The sequence below is a fragment of the Euphorbia lathyris genome, chromosome 9 (assembly GCF_963576675.1).
Source record: "Euphorbia lathyris chromosome 9, ddEupLath1.1, whole genome shotgun sequence".
Lineage (NCBI taxonomy): Eukaryota > Viridiplantae > Streptophyta > Magnoliopsida > Malpighiales > Euphorbiaceae > Euphorbia > Euphorbia lathyris.
In genome coordinates, this window is record NC_088918.1 from 45,457,599 (window position 1) to 45,476,921 (window position 19,323).

At 36.1% G+C, this 19,323-nt stretch overlaps 1 protein-coding gene across 3 annotated transcripts; it reads right to left on the reverse strand.

The window, feature by feature from the left end:
- Window positions 1–3,855: 3,855 nt before the first annotated feature.
- Window positions 3,856–16,589, reverse strand: LOC136205532 (protein BREAST CANCER SUSCEPTIBILITY 2 homolog B). 3 transcript variants are annotated; one of them, XM_065996173.1, is made up of 22 exons: window positions 16,325–16,589; window positions 16,094–16,246; window positions 14,279–15,325; window positions 14,060–14,181; window positions 13,830–13,981; window positions 13,327–13,440; window positions 13,063–13,254; window positions 12,903–12,984; window positions 12,747–12,803; window positions 12,581–12,656; window positions 12,355–12,466; window positions 12,199–12,270; window positions 6,528–6,726; window positions 6,262–6,441; window positions 5,920–6,062; window positions 5,789–5,851; window positions 5,469–5,679; window positions 4,817–4,984; window positions 4,600–4,722; window positions 4,452–4,497; window positions 4,168–4,252; window positions 3,856–4,085 (listed from the first exon to the last, which is right to left on the reverse strand). In XM_065996173.1, exons 1-19 carry the CDS (start codon window positions 16,485–16,487, stop codon window positions 4,660–4,662), a joined length of 3,369 nt encoding a protein of 1,122 aa, XP_065852245.1. In that variant the 5' UTR covers window positions 16,488–16,589; the 3' UTR covers window positions 3,856–4,085; window positions 4,168–4,252; window positions 4,452–4,497; window positions 4,600–4,659. The 3 variants fall into 3 exon arrangements, with proteins under 3 accessions (XP_065852245.1, XP_065852246.1, XP_065852244.1); XM_065996174.1 differs by lacking the exon at window positions 4,452–4,497; XM_065996172.1 differs by having other exon boundaries at window positions 4,168–4,497.
- Between the last annotated feature and the right edge of the window lie 2,734 nt (window positions 16,590–19,323).

Sequence of the window (19,323 nt, forward strand, 5' to 3'; positions counted from 1 at the left end):
AGATTACTCATATACAAGGTTGTAAAAAATGACAGGCGCTAGTCGGGCTGGCATGACCTTTAGGGATTAATCGAGGATTGATCAGGGATTAATCAGATTTGTATTTTTTGTACTTTTTTATTTTTTATTATATAAACTATTATATAAATACAATTAAAAATAAATTATACTATGTAAAAATAATAATAGAAAATATTTAGGATAGAAAAACATATATTTTTATATTATTTACATTAATAACAAAATGTGTTAAAAAAATAAAATTAATATTCTTAAAAATACATTTGATGGTTTAAGGTCTTTTTTTAGGCTTTTGTTATTTAATATTTTGTTTAAAATTTAAAAATTTTGCATAAAATTTAAGGGTCCATTTTTTCAAAAAGATCGCCTAAACCCGCCTAGGACCGCCTGGCGGCCAAAAATCGGTCAATTGATTTATGTCATCCGACTTGAGAAAATCGGAATGGTGTTCTAAAAATCTTCATCTCGGTCGATTTTTAGAACATTGCTCATATATCACTTCATGCTCTATATTAATTCTACTACTGATTTAAGGAATAAAATCATAGAGGCTTGCCACAATTCCCTAATGGGGGCGCACTCAAACATCAAGGGTACACTATCACGGTTACATCAGCATTTTTATTGGCCTAACCTCTTTCATTCAGTGACCACATAGGTCTCACGATCTGACACTTGTCAAAGGTGTGAGGCAGACCATTCAACATATTTTGGGCTCCTCCAACCTTCACCAATTCCAAATGAAGCTTAGAAGGATATCGTTATGGACTTTATTGAAAAGGTCTCTAAGTTCTATGTTATGATATTATGTTGGTGGTGGTTGATAGGTTCTCAAAATAGGGCCACTTTATATGTCTAACTCACCATTTTAATGTTGCTACCAAGGTTGTAAAAAACGCTAGGCGCTAGTCGGGCAGACATGGCCCTCAGGGATTAATCGGGGATTAGTCAGAATTAATCAGAGATTAATCGGATTTGTATTTTTATATTTTTTATTTATTAATCAATAAATTATTATATAAATTCAATTAAAATATGTATTATACTATCTAAAAATAATAATATAAAATTATTTAATATAGAAAAACGTGTATATTTGTAACGTATATCTTTAAAAATGTGCAAACATCAAAATTTCAACAACAATATCATTGAAACAACTTAAAATTGAATTATAATAAACCAAAAAAATAAATTCACAATTAAAAATACTTTTGTTCATTATCGCTTAGGCGATACCTAGGCAGTCTAGGCGGCCTAGGCAAGATGACTAAAAAGCACCTAGGAGTTAATAAAACGCCTAGAGGGACTAATTGGAGAAAATAGAAGCGGATTCTCAATTTCGAGCATCTAGATGGGACCTATGCGGTCTAGGCGGCCTTCGTTTCGAACAGTGGTTGCTACAGTGGACCTAGTGTTCTTCGACCACATTTTTAAGCTTTATGGAATGCCAAGGTCTATTATTTTTAATAGGGACAATATATTTAATGGTATTTTCTGGAAAGAACTACTTAAACTATTGGGTACTCAATTTCTTTTCAGCAGCGCTTATCATCCACAAACAGATGGCCAATCTGAGAGGCTCAACCAATGACTAGAGAATTATTTATGAAGCATATGTTTTCTAGTTCCCTAGCAGTTGGTTGAGCTTGGAAGAGTATTGGTACAACTCAACTTCTCATTCTTCCTTCCTAATCTTCTAATGTTGCTGTTGTAGAAGAACTGTTAAAAGAAAGAGAGAAAATGAACACTTTCCTTAAAGAGCATTTGACTTCTACTCCGAACAAAATGAAGCCAAATGTTGACCATAAAAGGACAAATAGGGAGTTCGTAGTTAGTGACTGGGTTTTCTTGAAACTATAACCCTACATGCATGTTACTTTGGTTATGCGAAAAATCTACGAAGCTTTCAACATTAATATGGCCCTTTTAAGGTTTTGGATGTTGCCTACTAGTTACAGTTGCCTTTTCCATAATGTGTTTCATATCTCCCTATTGAAAAAGAAGTCAGGCCCAACTTCCACACATATCACCGCCCTTCCTCTAGATCAGCAAGTGAACTTATCATTCAGCCCGTTAAGGTGTTGAATACTCACAATGCTATTGATAATAGCCTAATATAAAAAAAATCGCTATTGGGCTTGGACTTAAGGCTCATAAGGCGGCTCCCAAGAGAGTCGGTCAAATGTGTTCCTACAAAAGCAGAAAATCATCCTTTGATGTAATTCAAGAAGGACCCGGTAGGAGGTGGTCGCGTCTGCCTTACTCAAAATATTAAGGTGCCCTTATGCATAAAGGTTTGTTTTGAGAAAGAACAAATGTCCCACTAACAATTTGACACGTGTAAAGGCTCTACCAGAATACAGTGACAAAAAGGCTACATTGTCTATATAAATAGTGAGCAGGGAGATTACAGAGGTTTGGTTAAAACTCTAGCCTCTACGTTTTACTTTACTTTCTAGATCTCTGAGTATTGTACTGACTTGCATGAAAGGAAATTTCTGAACTACTAATTCATTGAGAAGGTGTGTCTACCATTGATATTATTCCTGGGACAAGAATGCTTGTCGCATACCAACATAAAAGAATTGGGAAGGTGTGTCTACCATTGATATTATTCCTGGGACAAGAATGCTTGTCGCATACCAACATAAAAGAAAGAAACTTAAGGGACTAAAAAGAAAACCCTCAACCCACCCTAGCCCATGTGATTCGAACCCATGACCTCTAGGACCATAGGTAATCTTTCAACCAACAGGCTAAGAGCTTCACCACAATTACTTTGTAGTAGTTAAGCATTTATTTATGATATTGTATTGCATCGTTTCTTTCTCTCTCTTAATTCCTATCATCTTCTTATATTCCTCATTGCGGACTCCGGACATTATCTCTGGAAAGGGAAGAGTGATGTTTTAGGAGTCTTGGTGACATGGATAAGGTTTGTTCTTCTAAGAAACAAGGAGGTCTAGGCATATAAATAGAAAAAATAAAAATAAATAAATCAACAAACAAACAAACTCCTGTGTAGAACAAAGATGTTGGCATTGGGATATTGCGTCTTTAAAAGAGTCTTGGGCCAACCTGCGTTGTTCAATACAAGTTTTATGTGAGCCCTGGAGTTGGAAATGTTGGCATATATTGTGGCATACCTGGAATCTTGCCAAAAATCCTTTCTTCTCTTAGGAAATATCTCCTCTGTGTTCTGATTCACTTGCTAAGAGCTTCTTGGGTGGGATGATGCGCATTTATGTACTGTAATTAATTCCATTTTAAGCAACTTTTGGTGGGGCTAGAAGCAAGGGGATAATGGGACAATTCATTGGCAAAAATGGGAGAATCTTTGCAAGAGCAAGTTTTATGGAGAGGTATTTTGATGCTTTTAACTTGGCTATGTTGGCAAAACCAAGTCTTTTTTGTTTATCAAATTGGTAAAAGATTCGTTTCCAAAAAAAGAAAATCCAAGGTTACAGATACATGGGGTCATTTCGGTTGGGCTTACCTAATCCTAGAGCTTGGTAGACAGTAAGATACTTTGTGTTGAATGACAATCTCGAAGATAAGTCTCCTCCTGTTTGTGTTGCACAGGATGTTAAAAGATGTAAAATTCCAGATTCTTTTACTAGATGGAGAAGAACCATTGATTTATTGTGCATTGTTTACCATATTTGGACTTGAGGAGGGCAAGAAACAAGTGTATATTTAGTATTGTTCCTTGCATATTTATTAATTCTATGATTGCCCAGGTTATTACTTCCAACTAGATTTTTCTTCATTCAGGCACTTATTGTCAACTGTAATAGTGTTCAGGAGAAGAGTTCAGGTGAAAAAAAGCAATGGAGAAATACACACCCTGTACAAAATCTGCAAATGTTATGACCAATTATCAGCTTTCAAAAGAATTTAACAATTTAATATATGGGGAATTCGCTTGTTACTGCTCCAGTTTCATTACTTAGCTCTTCATCATTTACCCCCTCCGATTCACTAAATTGCAGCCATACTCCAAATGAACCTCTTACAAATTTGCCTTCAGCTTGGGAATAGCATTATCTGCATAATTCTTCCTGCAAGGAGAATGTCTCACCTTCAAAGTATATACAAATCATAATATTGACAGATGATGATACTCATAAACCAGTTTCCTACCGATAAATATGTTGAAAGGTCATCAGGGATTTGAATCAATTTGCATGTTACTAACTGCTTCCATCTACTATCTACCCCTTTTTTTCTGCATCTCATCAATTAACACTTAATGATCAAAAACAGTCGCATATAATACATTTGAGACCACATTTTCAACAGCTTTAGGACATTACACCAGCTGTCTAAACGTTTTGAGTTCATCAAACCAAAGAGTTACAACTTGGACATAGTGCACAAATGTTCATATAATCATATAATTCAACTATAAATTATAATCACCACACTTTTTTCTTTCTTCAGTTTAGGAGAGCTCAACGTCCGCCACCGAATCTGAATTCAACCAGGTGGCCAAAAGCAATATTATCACACTGGACTGGTATATATAAAATCAAATCCTGCTGGTGCAGCCTAGATGAAGAGAGTAATACTCACTGATCAGGTTATTGACAACTTAGATTCCCATGAAGATTTATTGCAAGTCAAATAGGCAATTCAACTTCTAGCCTTTATATCGCCAACCATATAAAGCACTTTCTCCTTCAGTTTATCAATCATCTGCATTAAGTTAAACAAGAAATGCAGTCAGTAATTAAAGTTCATCTTTACAACAATCGAACCCAACAAAAGGTGGATCTTAAATATTATGTACCAAGCTAGAGCTCTTTGCCCAGCTTTGAACAGAGGCAGCACAAGTTCTGAGATGCAAACAATTTGGCGAATCAAAACTTAATGAGTAAACCGAATTTTCTGTTGCTTCTGCTATCCAAAGATGATTCATTCGGTCCTTTGCTTTTTTAATAAGATTGAAGAACCCAACCTGCAATGGTCATACATGGAGGAACAGTAAAGCAAACAATTACAAAGGCAAGTCAGTCCATTTCCAAGGTAACAGATACGGGTTGCAAGTGAAGGAAGGGACCATACTTATTCACCGACACTGAAAATACTCAAAAACAGATTGACAGAACCTCAGCATTTGGTTTAATTTTCAGAAAGATGCTGATTGCTTCATGTAAATAAGTTAAAATCTAATGATCAATACAAGATCATCTTCGAGAAGTAGCCATAAACAATAGAAAAAGACTTCAGTAATCCATCTACCGAAAATGGATTTGTCAAAAGAAATTAAGCAAAATATAGTTCCTAAGAAAATTTGTCACAATGAATAGTTCCATTCTGATAGTAGATTGTCCTGGTTAATTTATACCCCATGTGCAATTTTTGTTGAGAACAACCCATCTTACTTTTAACAGATTAGAGTGTTATGAAATTTGATTGCAAAAGGAACTCGATGCACTCACTATAGATCCTGCAAGATTAAAGTTGATTGGTGTGAATGAATCCTCATCTGTTAATGGTGAGCAGAAGCTGATAGCAAGTAAAGAATCTGATATTTCTTCCCATTTTAAGGTAGAAAAGGAGCCATCCGTTACAAACACCCACTGTTTCTTCCATTGAGTTGTCGTACAAACCTCCCCCACATATATAACATATGCTGCAGTATCAAATTCACTGCATGACCAAAAGAGCAAGTATGAAATTATAGCAAGTTTGCATGGCGTTGAGTTTTTCTTGATAAGATAACCCAGGCAATGATTACAAAAACTGTCATATGATTCACCTGGAAAGAGGAACTTCTCCCAAATTTGGTAGTAGAACTGGTACTCGAGGACTGAAAAAGGGCCTATAAAAAGACAACATTTAGCTAGATTCAGTTGTTAGACATAACTGATGTAGCAATCAGAGACTCACTGAAAGTGTTGGATTTCTAGAGGAACTAAGGGTTTCAATTTCATTGTGGATCCTCTTGCTTGCAAGTAGAGTGTATTAGAGTCGGAGTTCACAGGTAACAGTCCTGCTATAGCATATGCCTGTCCCTCAACCAGCTCACTTTTCTGTAAACCAAAACGTGAATTAAGCAATCCCAGTAGAGTGGAAACTAGAATAAGTATCAATAAGCAGAGACAGAAATAAGACAGCCAGAGCAAGAAAGGGTAGAATGATTAGTTCAGTTAGCTAGTCATAAAGCAAGTACTTGTGAATTTTTGATATATCCACACAAAAGAAACAAGGCCACCACACACTTGGCTTCACCTGCTTCTCAGTTGGGCTCCAAATTGTTATCAAGCCTTCTTTAGTAGGAATATCCTTTCCTTGATAATTACATAATCCAACAACTCTAACCCTCATAAATGGAGTCACTTCTCTCTCCTCCAAGCAAGCTTCTTGCAAAGCTTTCTTAACTGCTTTCTCCATGTCCAATTGCTTTGTTGCCTGAGAACATGTATTTCTACAGTTACAATCAATTCAACATAGAGATTTAGACTGATCAATCCTTGAGCACAGAATCCGCAAATAACCTCTAGTTTTGCTTGGTATGAGGCAAACGAAGTTAGTTGCTCTGGACTCATTTCTGCCATTATAACTTCTGGTTCTGCTGCTGTCTCAAGTATCTTCAATATTTTAGCTCCCTCTTCACTATCGGTGTCATTATAGATATATGAAGCTTTCATGCCTCTTTGGAAATCAGAAACAATGCCTTCTATAACAGCACATCGCCTGCAGCAAGAAAGCATTAAGATGAAGACATTGTTTCAAAATTATAATGTATATGGATACACATCTGACTTCTTAGTTCTTATTAATATCAATGATTGAAGAAATAAAATGAAAAGGATTACTAGTTTGTGTCTTAGACGAAATAAGTGGACTAGAATTAGCAGTATTCTATGAGAACCCATAGTATGATAGAAAGAAATTTATTTTTTTCTATCATATCTCAGGATTAGGAATTCTGACTGTAGAGGATTAAGGCAGAAATAGAAGTAAGGGGAAGAGAAGAATAAGATAGAAGAGAGACACAGAGAATTAGGGAAGAAGAGAGTAGGGAGGAGAAGAAATAGGAAGGAAGAAGATAAACTTCATTGATAATATTCTGATAAATCTAAACTTACAAAAGAGAGACTCTAAATAGGCAAAGCTACTGCTGATGTGGCAGCAGTTACAAATTCATAAAGCTGTGAATAGTACAGCCGGTACAGCTGTAAAATATTCCTAAATAACAACTATTTAAAGCAATAACAAGCAAATAATAACTCAATTAACCACCTAATGTAATACCTAAATAATTCCTCTTAATTAAACTAATGATCGTGACATCCCTCCTTTAGAGCATTCTTGTCCCCAAGAATGTAGAAAAAAACAGAGAACTGCCACCAGAATTGTTACCGTCTCTCTGCCTTAAAAATCGTCACATGTTAACTTATCTGTGATTGCAACAGCTTCAAAAACTACCATAGAAAGTAGGTAAAGTGCAGAAGTTATAATAGTTGCAGCCAATGTACCAACAGAAATCAGCTTGTTCTCTGTGGAAACAGTGCAGTACTCACTATTGACATCTATAGAATTGACTGTGCGTAAATATCCAGGCACATCTCCAAATTGCACTATGGTTCCAGAAATTGGAGAATGAAATCGATTATAATCCTGTGGTGCCAATAGAAATATGACTAAATATCCATCAACACAAATGGTAGAGCTTGTTTCCTTTCCCTGCAGGGCTCTAGTAGAAAATTTCCAGCCTTTGATCCGGAATCTTGCACTATCTTCGACATTTTCAAATTCCATTAGACAATAATGACATGCACAGACAACAACTTCATCATGTACTATGAAAGCAAGTGGTCTCGCACCGAGCGTTAACTCCTGTATGAAGAACTCCTTGAAAGTCTTAAAATTTCCTAGTGGGAACTTGACTTCAGCCAAATTAATTTGATCCTTAAAAAGTTCAACTATTTGTGGCATTTCCTATGAGTTTTCGGCCGAGTTCACGTTCCTTTCCTTCTTTTCTGAAATGCTTTGTAGCAATTGCTTAGCCCTTGTGCTCATAATGCCCATATTGTCATCGCCTTTTGAAGACCCATCAATAATGGCTGCTGCAATTCTACTTACAGAATTGTAATATAAATTACTGTTAAACCTTCCACTCTGGATTATACCCAAGAGGCGCTGCTCATCCACCACTGTTATATGTAAAGCAGATAATTTTACACTGTCATATATTAAATTGTAGTTCCAATGACCATGGAGATATGCCCATTTTGAAGATCCTTAATTTGCACTTGTTTCAATATTGACCTTGTTAACAATGCAATTGAAGGCTCTAACTGGTCATCCTTCATAGTCGCTAGCAATTTAAGCAAGTGCCCATAATGTGGGGCTGCAAGTAATTCAGTTGGACCCATGTAGGTTGCTTGATAATCAGAGAAAGCTGCTCTAAGTTCACATTTTCGTTGGTAGTAGCTTTATGAACTGGAATCAGCTTGACTCCATTAGGAAATGTCCCTTCAACCTCGTTTACAGACATTAACAAAGCAATCTTAACTATCAAGGGGTCCTTAAGCCCAACAACAGCAGAATCATTTACACAGTCAGAGACTATTGGATTTGTAAACTCATTCTCTGGCAGCAACTTATCCTTCGCTAATTCCTCAATTGAAATTAATAGCATGCTGCCATAATTAGCACCCTGTCCCTCATAAGGTGATCCATCTTCATTAATCTTCCTTCCCAACACTGTTTTGTGGACTCCTCTGTGCTTTGCTTCTTCATCCCTTAGTGTCAGGCTTTGTATTCCTCCAACAAACATTCCTAAAGAATGATTCACTATCCAATTTCTGCAATTGTACTTGTAGCCATTGCTTCAATTTTTGTGCCTATTTCATCTACAACTGTTACTTGGGACATATGATTTTCAACTACTTTTATTAATACCTCTGTCACAGTGGACCCTAAGACTGCTAGGTGTGCAGCAGCATTACTAATTGCAGATTTTACTCCATAATCTACGTCGTCATCAAAAGTTTCTCGAATAAGACCAACCTTCAACCGCTTCTGCAGTCTGGATTCGACAAGATGGAAGGAAGCTAATTGAGATATGAAATGAAGAACGCTCTCACATTGCTGGTGGCATCGCACATATCATAATCAGATATTGCATGAAGAAGGATCCCACTATCAACAACTGATTTAACAAGGCATCCAATAACATCAAGAGAAGACACATAAGCCAAGAGCACAAATCTTGAGATGCGGCTATAGGTTGGCTTCAAACTAACAACACCACAAATTGGCACGGGTTGTCTTACACTTCCACCAGTATAACTTCCAAGTAAAACCACACATTGCCTAGCAGGAACAGCTGCAGCAGATTGCCCTGATGACCCTCCTGGAACTCTAGATAAATCCCAAGGTTTTGAGGTAACCAGAAATGTAGAACCTCTAGTGGTACGCCCCATACCAAATTCATCGAGATTAGTCTTCCCAATCACAATAGCATCCTTCTCCTTTAATCTCTTCACCGATCTAGCATAGAACGGCGCCCGATAATTCTCCAAAAACCTTGAACCACCGGTAGAGGGCATATCCGACATGCATATGTTATGCTTGACAACAACAAGAAACCCAGCAATAGGTCCCTTTATCTTCACCCTGAGAATAGGCTCGCATCTTCCAAATGTCCTTAGAAGAATATTTCCAACATAAAGATTTATAGTTTGCAGATCACCATCATCAATTGATCTGTTCCCATTTGGACCAGAGTCATATGATAGTTCATCAAATCTGCCAGGTGGCTTGGCTTCTCCATTCGAAGCTTCACTACATTCGAAGGCTTCCCTTTCTCTGTCCAATAAACACCATCCCCCAACTTCAGCTTGTTGGGGCTAGTATCTTTGTAGGTAAAAGTATCCCCAAGAATAGGGTCTTCAAGAGCACAATGCATCAAATGCCTACATTCAATCTTCTGTTTGTACGAAATTTGGTTCACAAGATTCTCTTGAATCCTAAACAGATCAAAATCATGTGTGTTTGGGGTGTTTTGGGTCCAAGATGCAGTAACTAATGGGGATCTAAAAGTTGGGTTAGGTTTAAGATTGCTTGGGGGTGTAAGATATAACAGCAGATTGGGGTTCAGGGTTTAAATCAATGATGGAACATGGTAGAGAGTAAGACTCGGTAATGGAGGGGCTTACCCATAGTTTTAAAAAGCGAAAGGCGAGTCAAGGCGACAAGGGCAAAATATCGCCTTGAGGCGAGGCGACGGCCTCTCGCACGTGAGGCGACAAAAAATTAGAAAATCAAATAAAATTAAATTAACTCAATAAAAACTACTAGTACTTAAGGATAGTTTAATTTCTAAACTTGTAAACCAAAATAACTTAAAGTCTAATAATAAAGTGCTAATTCTTAAATCAAAATAGCATAATATCAAGCATCTACCTAGCGTACTTGAAGATTATTGATCATGTTTGGCAAGAGGAGTTCCATAGTCCTCTTTATGCAACTGTACGTTATCTTAACCCATCTTTATTTTATAACCCCAGTTTCTCCTCCAATAAAGTTGTCCAAAAAGGTTTACTTGATTGTATAGAAACACCTTAGAACCTAATTTGTCTGCTCAAGTTACAATCACAAGTCAGATAAAATTCTACGAGGAAGCTGTGGGAAGCAGAAACTTGGTGGTGGTGGAGAAGAATCGGTGGTGGAGGAGAAGAAGAGAGAGCCGTTGGAGTTTTTGGGGGGTGTCTGTCTCTTTAATTTTATCGGGCTGTTCTGTTGTCTTTTTGGTTTTAATATAAATTAGGGTTTTTTTTTTTTTAAGAAAAGGCTGACTTAACGCCTCACCTGCAAGAAGCTATCGCCTCTTGCAGGTAAGCCGCCTTCCAGAATGATCGCCTCTCGCCTGAGGCGATCGCCTTTTTAAACTATGGGCTTACCTTCTCCATTTGATGCTTTAGAGCTTCAAGATGACATTGTATGACAATTATAGCAGTGGTCTGCTTCCTTAGGCAAGGAAGCTCCAGCACATCTTAGGTGTTCCCCTGCACATAGGATTTTGTTAGCTCCATCTTCCTTTCGGTGTTTCATAGGGATTTGTTAGCTCAATCTTCCTTTTAGGCATTTCATCGAACAGCTGGAATGTGGTTTGCAAGGTTTCCTCTTCTATGTTCTCATGCATTACATCAAACAGCTGGGAGGCAACAAAAGAAGGATTTGAAACTCCTTGCTTTTCTAGAATCAGTTGAGCTAAGGATACGAGGGATTTGTTGACTCATTCAAGAGAGTTTTGTTGCTCCTTAGAAACAGTGCAACGAGGTTTTGTTGCTCCTTGCAAAGTAGTTCCCATCGCGCTGGTGGAAGGAAATCTTTGATACCAATGTCAGGATTAGGAATTCTGAGTGTAGAGGATTAAGGCAGAAATAGAAGTAAGGGGAAGAGAAGAATAAGATAGAAGAGAGAGTAGGGAGGAGAAGAAATAGGGATAATATTCTGATAAATCTTAGGCAAAGCTACTGCTGATGTGCAGCAGTTACAAATTCCTACAGCTGTGAATAGTACAACTGGTACAGCTGTAAAATATTCCTAAATAACAACTATTTAAAGCAATAACAAGCAAATAATAACTCAATTAACCACCTCAGTTCAAAAAAAAAAAACTCAATTAACCACCTAATGTAATACCTAAATAATTTCTCTTAATTAAACTAATAACTGTGACATCATACTATCTATTACTTTCCAAATATGAACCACCAAAGGATACACACCATCAGTGTTTTAGTAAATCAATAACAACCAGCTTCCCTTTGAAATTAGCCCATAATTATTGCTCACCTATTGGTGGTGGTAACGAACTAATGAAAAGGTTCACAGTATAGATTGTACCGGTGCTCTCACTTCATCAAATCTGATTAACTCTAAACCATACTTGTTAATCGAGCATCATGTGCATGCTTCTCACCTATGCATTTTCCATGGGCCCATTTTAATTAATATATTTCTTTACAATACTCTAAGACAGCAATGCAAAATTTAGAAAAAAGATATAGCATTGATGCACTATGCAATCGAACAATCTTCATTTTTAACCTATAAAAATGGAAAGGATTACTAGTTTGCGTCTCAGAAGGATCAAATGATTTTAGGGGCAAAAAGATAAAGCAAATTGCATTTGACTAGTCCAGAAGTCACCTCTGGTTGTAGAATTGGATTGCTTTAGCCTCCATTCTCTCCGATCTCACAATAGATCCACCATTACTTAATCTACAGAAAATAAGAAATTTTTTTACCAACTGAGCATGATTAGCACTTCAGTGGAATAGGAAAACAGGAAGAGCTTCATATTACTTCTCCTTGTACAAAACTGGGTATAATCGCGTAACTCCAATTAATGTCCTAGGAACATAACCTCCATTACTCTTGATGCACCTAAATGCCAAAGGAGGACCAGCACCCTTACCTGCAGAAAGTAATTATAAACCATACATAAGGAGACGAGTAGAGAAAATATAAATGACATATTGGTGCATGTTGAATGAAATAAAGCAATTTGGATAATTGAAATTCTGCTTACAAAATCCTAATCGATCAGCCCAATGAGCTCTGTAGGTTCCATTTATATGCAACAACAGAGTAATTGTCCTTGATGCCTGATATCAAGCCAAAACCCGAGAAACCTTAGTGATGATAGAAAGTAAAGGTCCCAACAATTCAACTACATGCGGACAGCAAAAGCTTACAAGAACTTCCAGGGGTGAAACAGGGCCAACCCAGCCACACAATCCAGCTCCCCATATCTTCACAGTACAAAATTCAAATCGTAAAGCAACACAGAAATTGTCCAAAATGTTCCGATCATACAACAGAAATGAAGAGCACAGGAGCAAATATCTCACTCGAAGTTTTTGTCCCACAAACAGTTTTCCAGCAGCAAGTTGCTTTGAGAGAGGTACATCTAAAATAGCATCTATAGAATACCTGTGAACCAAAGATGCAACTTCAGACTTAATTAGAACATTACACTTACAGAGAGTATTAGATTTGGCAAATTCTTACCAGCCATCAGTTAGTTCCACTTTTCCAGTACTATTGTTTCCACTCTCATTTAATGGCAGAGTCTCAGTCTTCGGTTCATAGCTAATGCGGATTCCAGAAATGCATAGGATCAACATTGAAGAAGCTTGTGCATCACCTTCGGAAATTCTCTTTATTGCGGAACTGTGGCCATGATTTACTTCTCTTTCATATCTATGAAATTACTATTGTCATCATTTTCAGGTAGATTAGAAGTAAATTTGTAACTTAAAAGACGTCAAATACCTATACTTCAATTCCTCAAGCACATTGGAGACAGTCAAAAACCTTGTGTGAGATTTCAATCTCTCATAGCATGAAAGTTTCCAAACTATCCATTTGTAGTGATTTGTGACCCACCTTGACAAATGGGAAGGAAATACAACACTATTAGTGTGTTAGCACCACAAAAACATCTATTATCTCTTATATATAAAACAAATATTTTACAGTAAACCACCATGAAATAGAATTGAAGTTTCAGAACGTAACATCTATTTCAAACTTTGCACCAATACAGAAGATTAGAAAATCAATCATAAATAGGAGACACAAGTAAAGAAAACTCCAAGCGGATTTATCATTTATTCATCATTATTCCATCGTGCACACACAAAATTCAATAACATAAAACCATAAACAACTTCACATGTATTAGCAAAGTTCATCAGCAAACCAGAAAGTTATGAATCACAGATCTACACCAAGGAAATGCAGAAAAGGATAGAATATCAATGATGAAAAATTACTCTTTAGAAGCATATTGCACAGAAGCTCCTGACTGAACCAACATATCATATAAAGCACTTGCTCCAATACAGTTCCAACCAGATTCATCATAAAATGTGTACTTCTCTGCAGAATCTGATTTGATGCATCTGGAATCGTTCATATGATCCAGCTAAAGATAAAAACGTTTCAGTTGTAAGATTCAATACCAACATGGAAAATCTACATACAAGTTTTCAAGTCTGCGTACCATGCTTCTGTCTATAGAAGGCACTTGAAAATATTCTTTGATATATATTCTATGAATCGGAAAAGGATATCTAGTGGAAATTTTTCTCCTACAGCAGTGACTTTCAGATGGTGAATATAGACCTGCTCCAAAATGAACCTTTCACAAGGATTATAAACTGTTGAAGGCTTAACACAAAAACAGGGAAAGGAAACACTTCAAAAGCAGTAGAAAAGTTACCACTGGGAGTATAAGAGAGATTCCTCTTCAAAGGGGTGGTAAATTTGGAAGTGCGTGGTTTCTTGAATGAAGAAATAGAAGCTCCCCTTCCAAACCTCTTTCTTTCACTATTAGACTGTCTTTGATTTGTATGTGTGTGTGCCCCGATAGTGTTTGAAATGTCAACCAAGGGCCCACAAGATGACCTTGGAAGAGGACTCCTACTAGAATCCATGCCATTTCCCAAGGAATAATCTTCTACTATATCACGGTGACAAGGCCCATAGCTTAAGGACCTCTTTTTAGAGAGTACAGTACTATTCAACCCGCAAATCTTGTCATCATCGACTGCATCAAATTTGTTGATCAAATCAACTCCCGAAATAATATTTTCTGAATTTAAGGATGAGTCGTTTTGGTTTCCAGTTGATCTAAGAGGGGGTACGAAACTCTTTGAGATGTGCTTGCTCTTTGCAGCACCAGGATAAGTAAAAGAGCGAAAATTTGCTGCCTTGTGGGATGAAGTATCATTGGATTTATTTACATTGAAAACGGAAAGGGATGTGTCAACTCTATCCTCCTCGTTTAAGAAACTTCCTACATCTGGGCCACCAAGAAGGCTCTTTGCACGTTCCAATGCATCACTAGAAACAGATAAGGATCTTCCACCCGCCGTCTGGAATTTAATTGGAGGCAGTATTGAAGTGGAATTTTGTATTTCGGATTGGAAAGCATTCGGATTGACGATATTTGATAAGTTGCTTCCCTCTAAACTAGGCTTAAAATTTATAAATTGCCCTGAAACTGAAACAGCATCGCCCATTTCACTATTTGTCATGTCCTCTGGGACCCGCAAATGTAAAAAATCCTGCCCCCCGTCACTTGAATCCAACAAATTCCTAGGATGGTTAAAGGCTTGATTACCCAAGACACTATTGCTTTCCTTCAACCCCAGCAATGTCTTCGCTCTAACAAGACCAGAAGAAGATACAATAACTGATTTCCCAGACCCGGTACAGAAAAGGGAGTTGGTTACCCCACTCACATTGTCTGTAGCACGATTTTCACCTGTCAAACAACTTAAAGCTATGTAAAACAATAAAGAGTAAATTAAATGTTTGCAATGTAATGTGACCGAGTATATACAACTAAGAACTAGAAAAAGAACCATTGGAAGACAGAAGAGAACTGAGAAGAAAAAAAATACAGCAACCACATCTTATATTTGCAGTATTCTAGTTCAGAAAAGGAAACAAATCGACCTGTAATTTGCAAACTGTCCAGCTCCATTAATTGCAGGCTGCATATTCTCAGGAAAAAGACATGCTGCATTTTTTATTAGAAATACAACCTTAATGGAAATGGACTTCTCAAACTCAAAGATTCCAATTCCAGATTCAGCTTTGTAGATAATTAAGTATAACTTAATTGCAAATATAAAATTACACTAATTATATGCCATTTTTTCATAATTCAAGTTATACAAGTACAAATTGTTAAGAATTTGGATCCCATCAGTGTCAAACCAGGAAAAAAAGAAGGAATTCTATCAAGGTGATCACGTTCCATTTTCATATCCAGAGGAAACGATTGGCCCGTAGACTACTTTCTCCCATCGCATCCTAGGGGCATTCTTGGCAATTTTCATTGCAAATTTCCTAAGGTCTCAATAATTAAAAGCAAAGGCAGCAATAAACAATAAAGACGTCCTGCAAATAAGCTATATTTTTATTTAGGCAGAAAAAATTAGAAGTTCAAGGCTAATCAACTGCGTCAAATTGAGAGAGAATAAAGAAAAATTAGCATAGCAAGCAATTAAGAGAGAGAAGCACGCACCTGAGCTGATAGCAACATCATCATTATCCCCAAGAACAGACAAAGCTCTAGCAATCGAAGATTGTTTCAATGCAACCGATTTCCCTAATCCTGTGCGAAACATTGGAGCTCGCCCAACATCTTCATTGTCGTTCTCTGCCAGCTTCGAACAACCTATAGCACAAATAGCTAAGTAGAAACAGGTAGATATTTCTTTATATAACCACTATATAGTGTGAGCGAGTGTGAGACCTTGTAGTAAGAGATCCGCCATGGAAGGGAGTCGAGTTCCGGAGCTAAAAGGTTGAATCGCGGCAGCATTTGGTGCATCTTCACGTTTTCCACGAAAGGCGCGGCCTGAGACTTCCCACCGGAAGTTGGTACCGGTATCGGAGAACATTTGCCAAGTAGACATTTTCCGGGAATGGTATAAAATTAGGGCTTTCCTCTTGATTTGAAAGATCGGAGTGGAGGAGAATTTTATTTTGTCGTCTTTTGAAATTGTTATAGAGCGCGGGAAAGCTAATTATGGCGGTGAAGGGGAATGTAATTATTATAGACTATAGTCACGCAAGAGAAAAGAAAAGGATACGTGGGCTATTGGTTTCAGAACCTATTTAATGGACTGGGCTTCAGCTTTTTTCCTATTTTACTGGGCTTTTTCTTGGGGGTTTAACCAAAAAAACAATGTTATCAGAACCGGACCGGATATGAAACCGGATTTATAACTGGGTCATGGGTCACTTGATCGGACCGGATAACTCGAATTGGTTGAATCGGATGATATAATAAATAAATAAATAATATTTATATATATTAAAATATATATAATTAATTTAAATTTGTTTTTATAAATTATATATAATCTAATACATTGACATGGTATGACATACTTCTCTTTTCCAGATTAAAATTAAACATTTTGTAACATAGACCATAGACCATAGATATTAGAGAATAATAAGAATTTGAGAGCTAGAAAATGGAGGGAAATAAATTCAGATAATATTTTAATTATAGAGAAAGGCCAAAAAGGGTGGTTTAATAAAATAATAAAATAAAGAGATGGGACCAAGTAAAAGAGGAAGAAGTGAAATAATATTTTATGAAAAAAAGAAAAAGGAAAGTGAATTAGAGCGAAATTAGGATTTTCCCAAGTGAACATTTTGTCCCACATCGGAAATACTGAAACAATCCAATCCAAGTATGTGCTATAAATAACAGCATTTGACAACTAAGGAAGATGTAGGGAGCATAGCGGTGCAAACTGCGTGATGTGCTGCGCATGCTTTTAATTTTAAATCAAACCGGGATCACACCGGTTACCGGTTGAACCATCGGTTTTCGGTCTGATTTTGGCTTTATTCGGTTTGTTGCAAATACAACAAACCAGTTTAACTCGAATTGGGAATCTCATCGGTTTCCGGTTCGACCGGTTGAACCGGCTGGTCTGGTCCAATTTTTGTAACATTGCAAAAAAAACGGCATTAATAAGTTGTAAAACAATAAAAATAACAAAATTAAAAAGAAATTGTGAAATTGTCGATCTAGGATTATTAAAAATAAATCTTAGGGTCAATATCTATCCTAGAATTCATTTAAGTCTAAGTCTAAATTTAACCGTGAATTATTAAATTTATTCTGTCATTAAGAGTCTATATGAAAATTACTCTTCACCAATAATATATATATATTGTAATCATTAAAATACAACTAGATTTATCTCCTTTATTTATAAATGTACTGTTTTTAAGGTTTTTATGCACTTATAAATTTTCTTCACTTGCATCGATGGCGACACATTAAAATATTTTACTACTAACCGTCAATATTAATGTGAATATTTTATAGGCACCGGTATTAAAACCCCAATACGAGATGATAAAATTCAATATTTTATTAACTCGTATTTAGATTTTAATATGAGGTGTGGTTTGTTTGCCGGGAAATATTGGAAAAATATTTTCATATTTTTAGGTATTCATTTGCTTAGGAAAATAAGTCAATGAAAAATTTTAAGTTAGTCAATAGAAAAATATATAAAGAAAATGAGGAAAATATTTTACCTTTTTAAAAAAAGTAAAAAAAAATTCGTAAGCTTTTTAGAACCTTACTTCACTTCTTCTTACCCTTTGAAAATAGTAGCCACACACACCACTTCTTTCCATTTTCCGATGTTGTAGCCAAACACCAAAAAAATATTTTTTTCAATAAAAAAAATTTCTCTTAACCAATATTTGTTCGGTAAACAAACGGGACCTTAGTGTGGTGTAAAGCATTCATATGAATATTAACAATTGTTAATGAAATATTTTATTACAAATAAAAATATTATATTTTTATTTTTAAATATTTTAAGTAATATATTCAAAATACTAAAATTATATTTTTTTATTGAAATTAGATAGGGGCGAGAACGAGAGAAAAGATAGAAACATGATATATATATATATATATATATATATGGGTGAGATCCAGTGCGACAAGGGGTATAGGTGTGGCAATGAGCTTATTGTGTGACATAACAAAACTACGTAGTTTTGGCAAGAAAAATCAATTCAAAAACACGCGTCCTTCGTCCCTTCTTGAGACCAAAAAACGCGCGAAATCAAGTTCATTTATCACCATTGTTGGTCGATTTTCTGCTCCTCACCATTATCGATCGATTTGTAATCTGTATTCACATTAATCTCTGATTTCCTTCTCCTCGCCATTAACGATCGATTTTCTTCTCCTCTGAATTATCGATCGATTTTCTTCTCTCACAATTACTAATCGATTCTCTTGTCCTCACCATTATCGTTGATTTCTGATCTGTATTCACACTAAATATGGAATCCGAACACGAAGATATAGAATCTGAAGACCATAATCAGTACAATATGACACAAAGAACAACATCATCTTCTGGTATTTTGCTTATATCTAGAAGTCGAAATTAATCTGATATATATTGAAAATATTGAGATCTATTCACTCTAATAATAGTTGTTCTAAATTTATTCTCTGTCTTGATAATAGATTTCTTACACTAATTATTCAAAAAAACTGTAGTATTAATTGTGACAAATTGTACCACTTGTTCCATGTAACTATATCATTTGTTCCAACTGAATGTATGGTTTGTTCCAAATAAATGTATGATTTGTTCCGAGTGAATTATATCTGCAAATCAAAATTAATCTGATATATATTGAAAATATTGAGATCTGTTTACATTAATAGTAGTTGTTCGAAATTTATTCTCTATC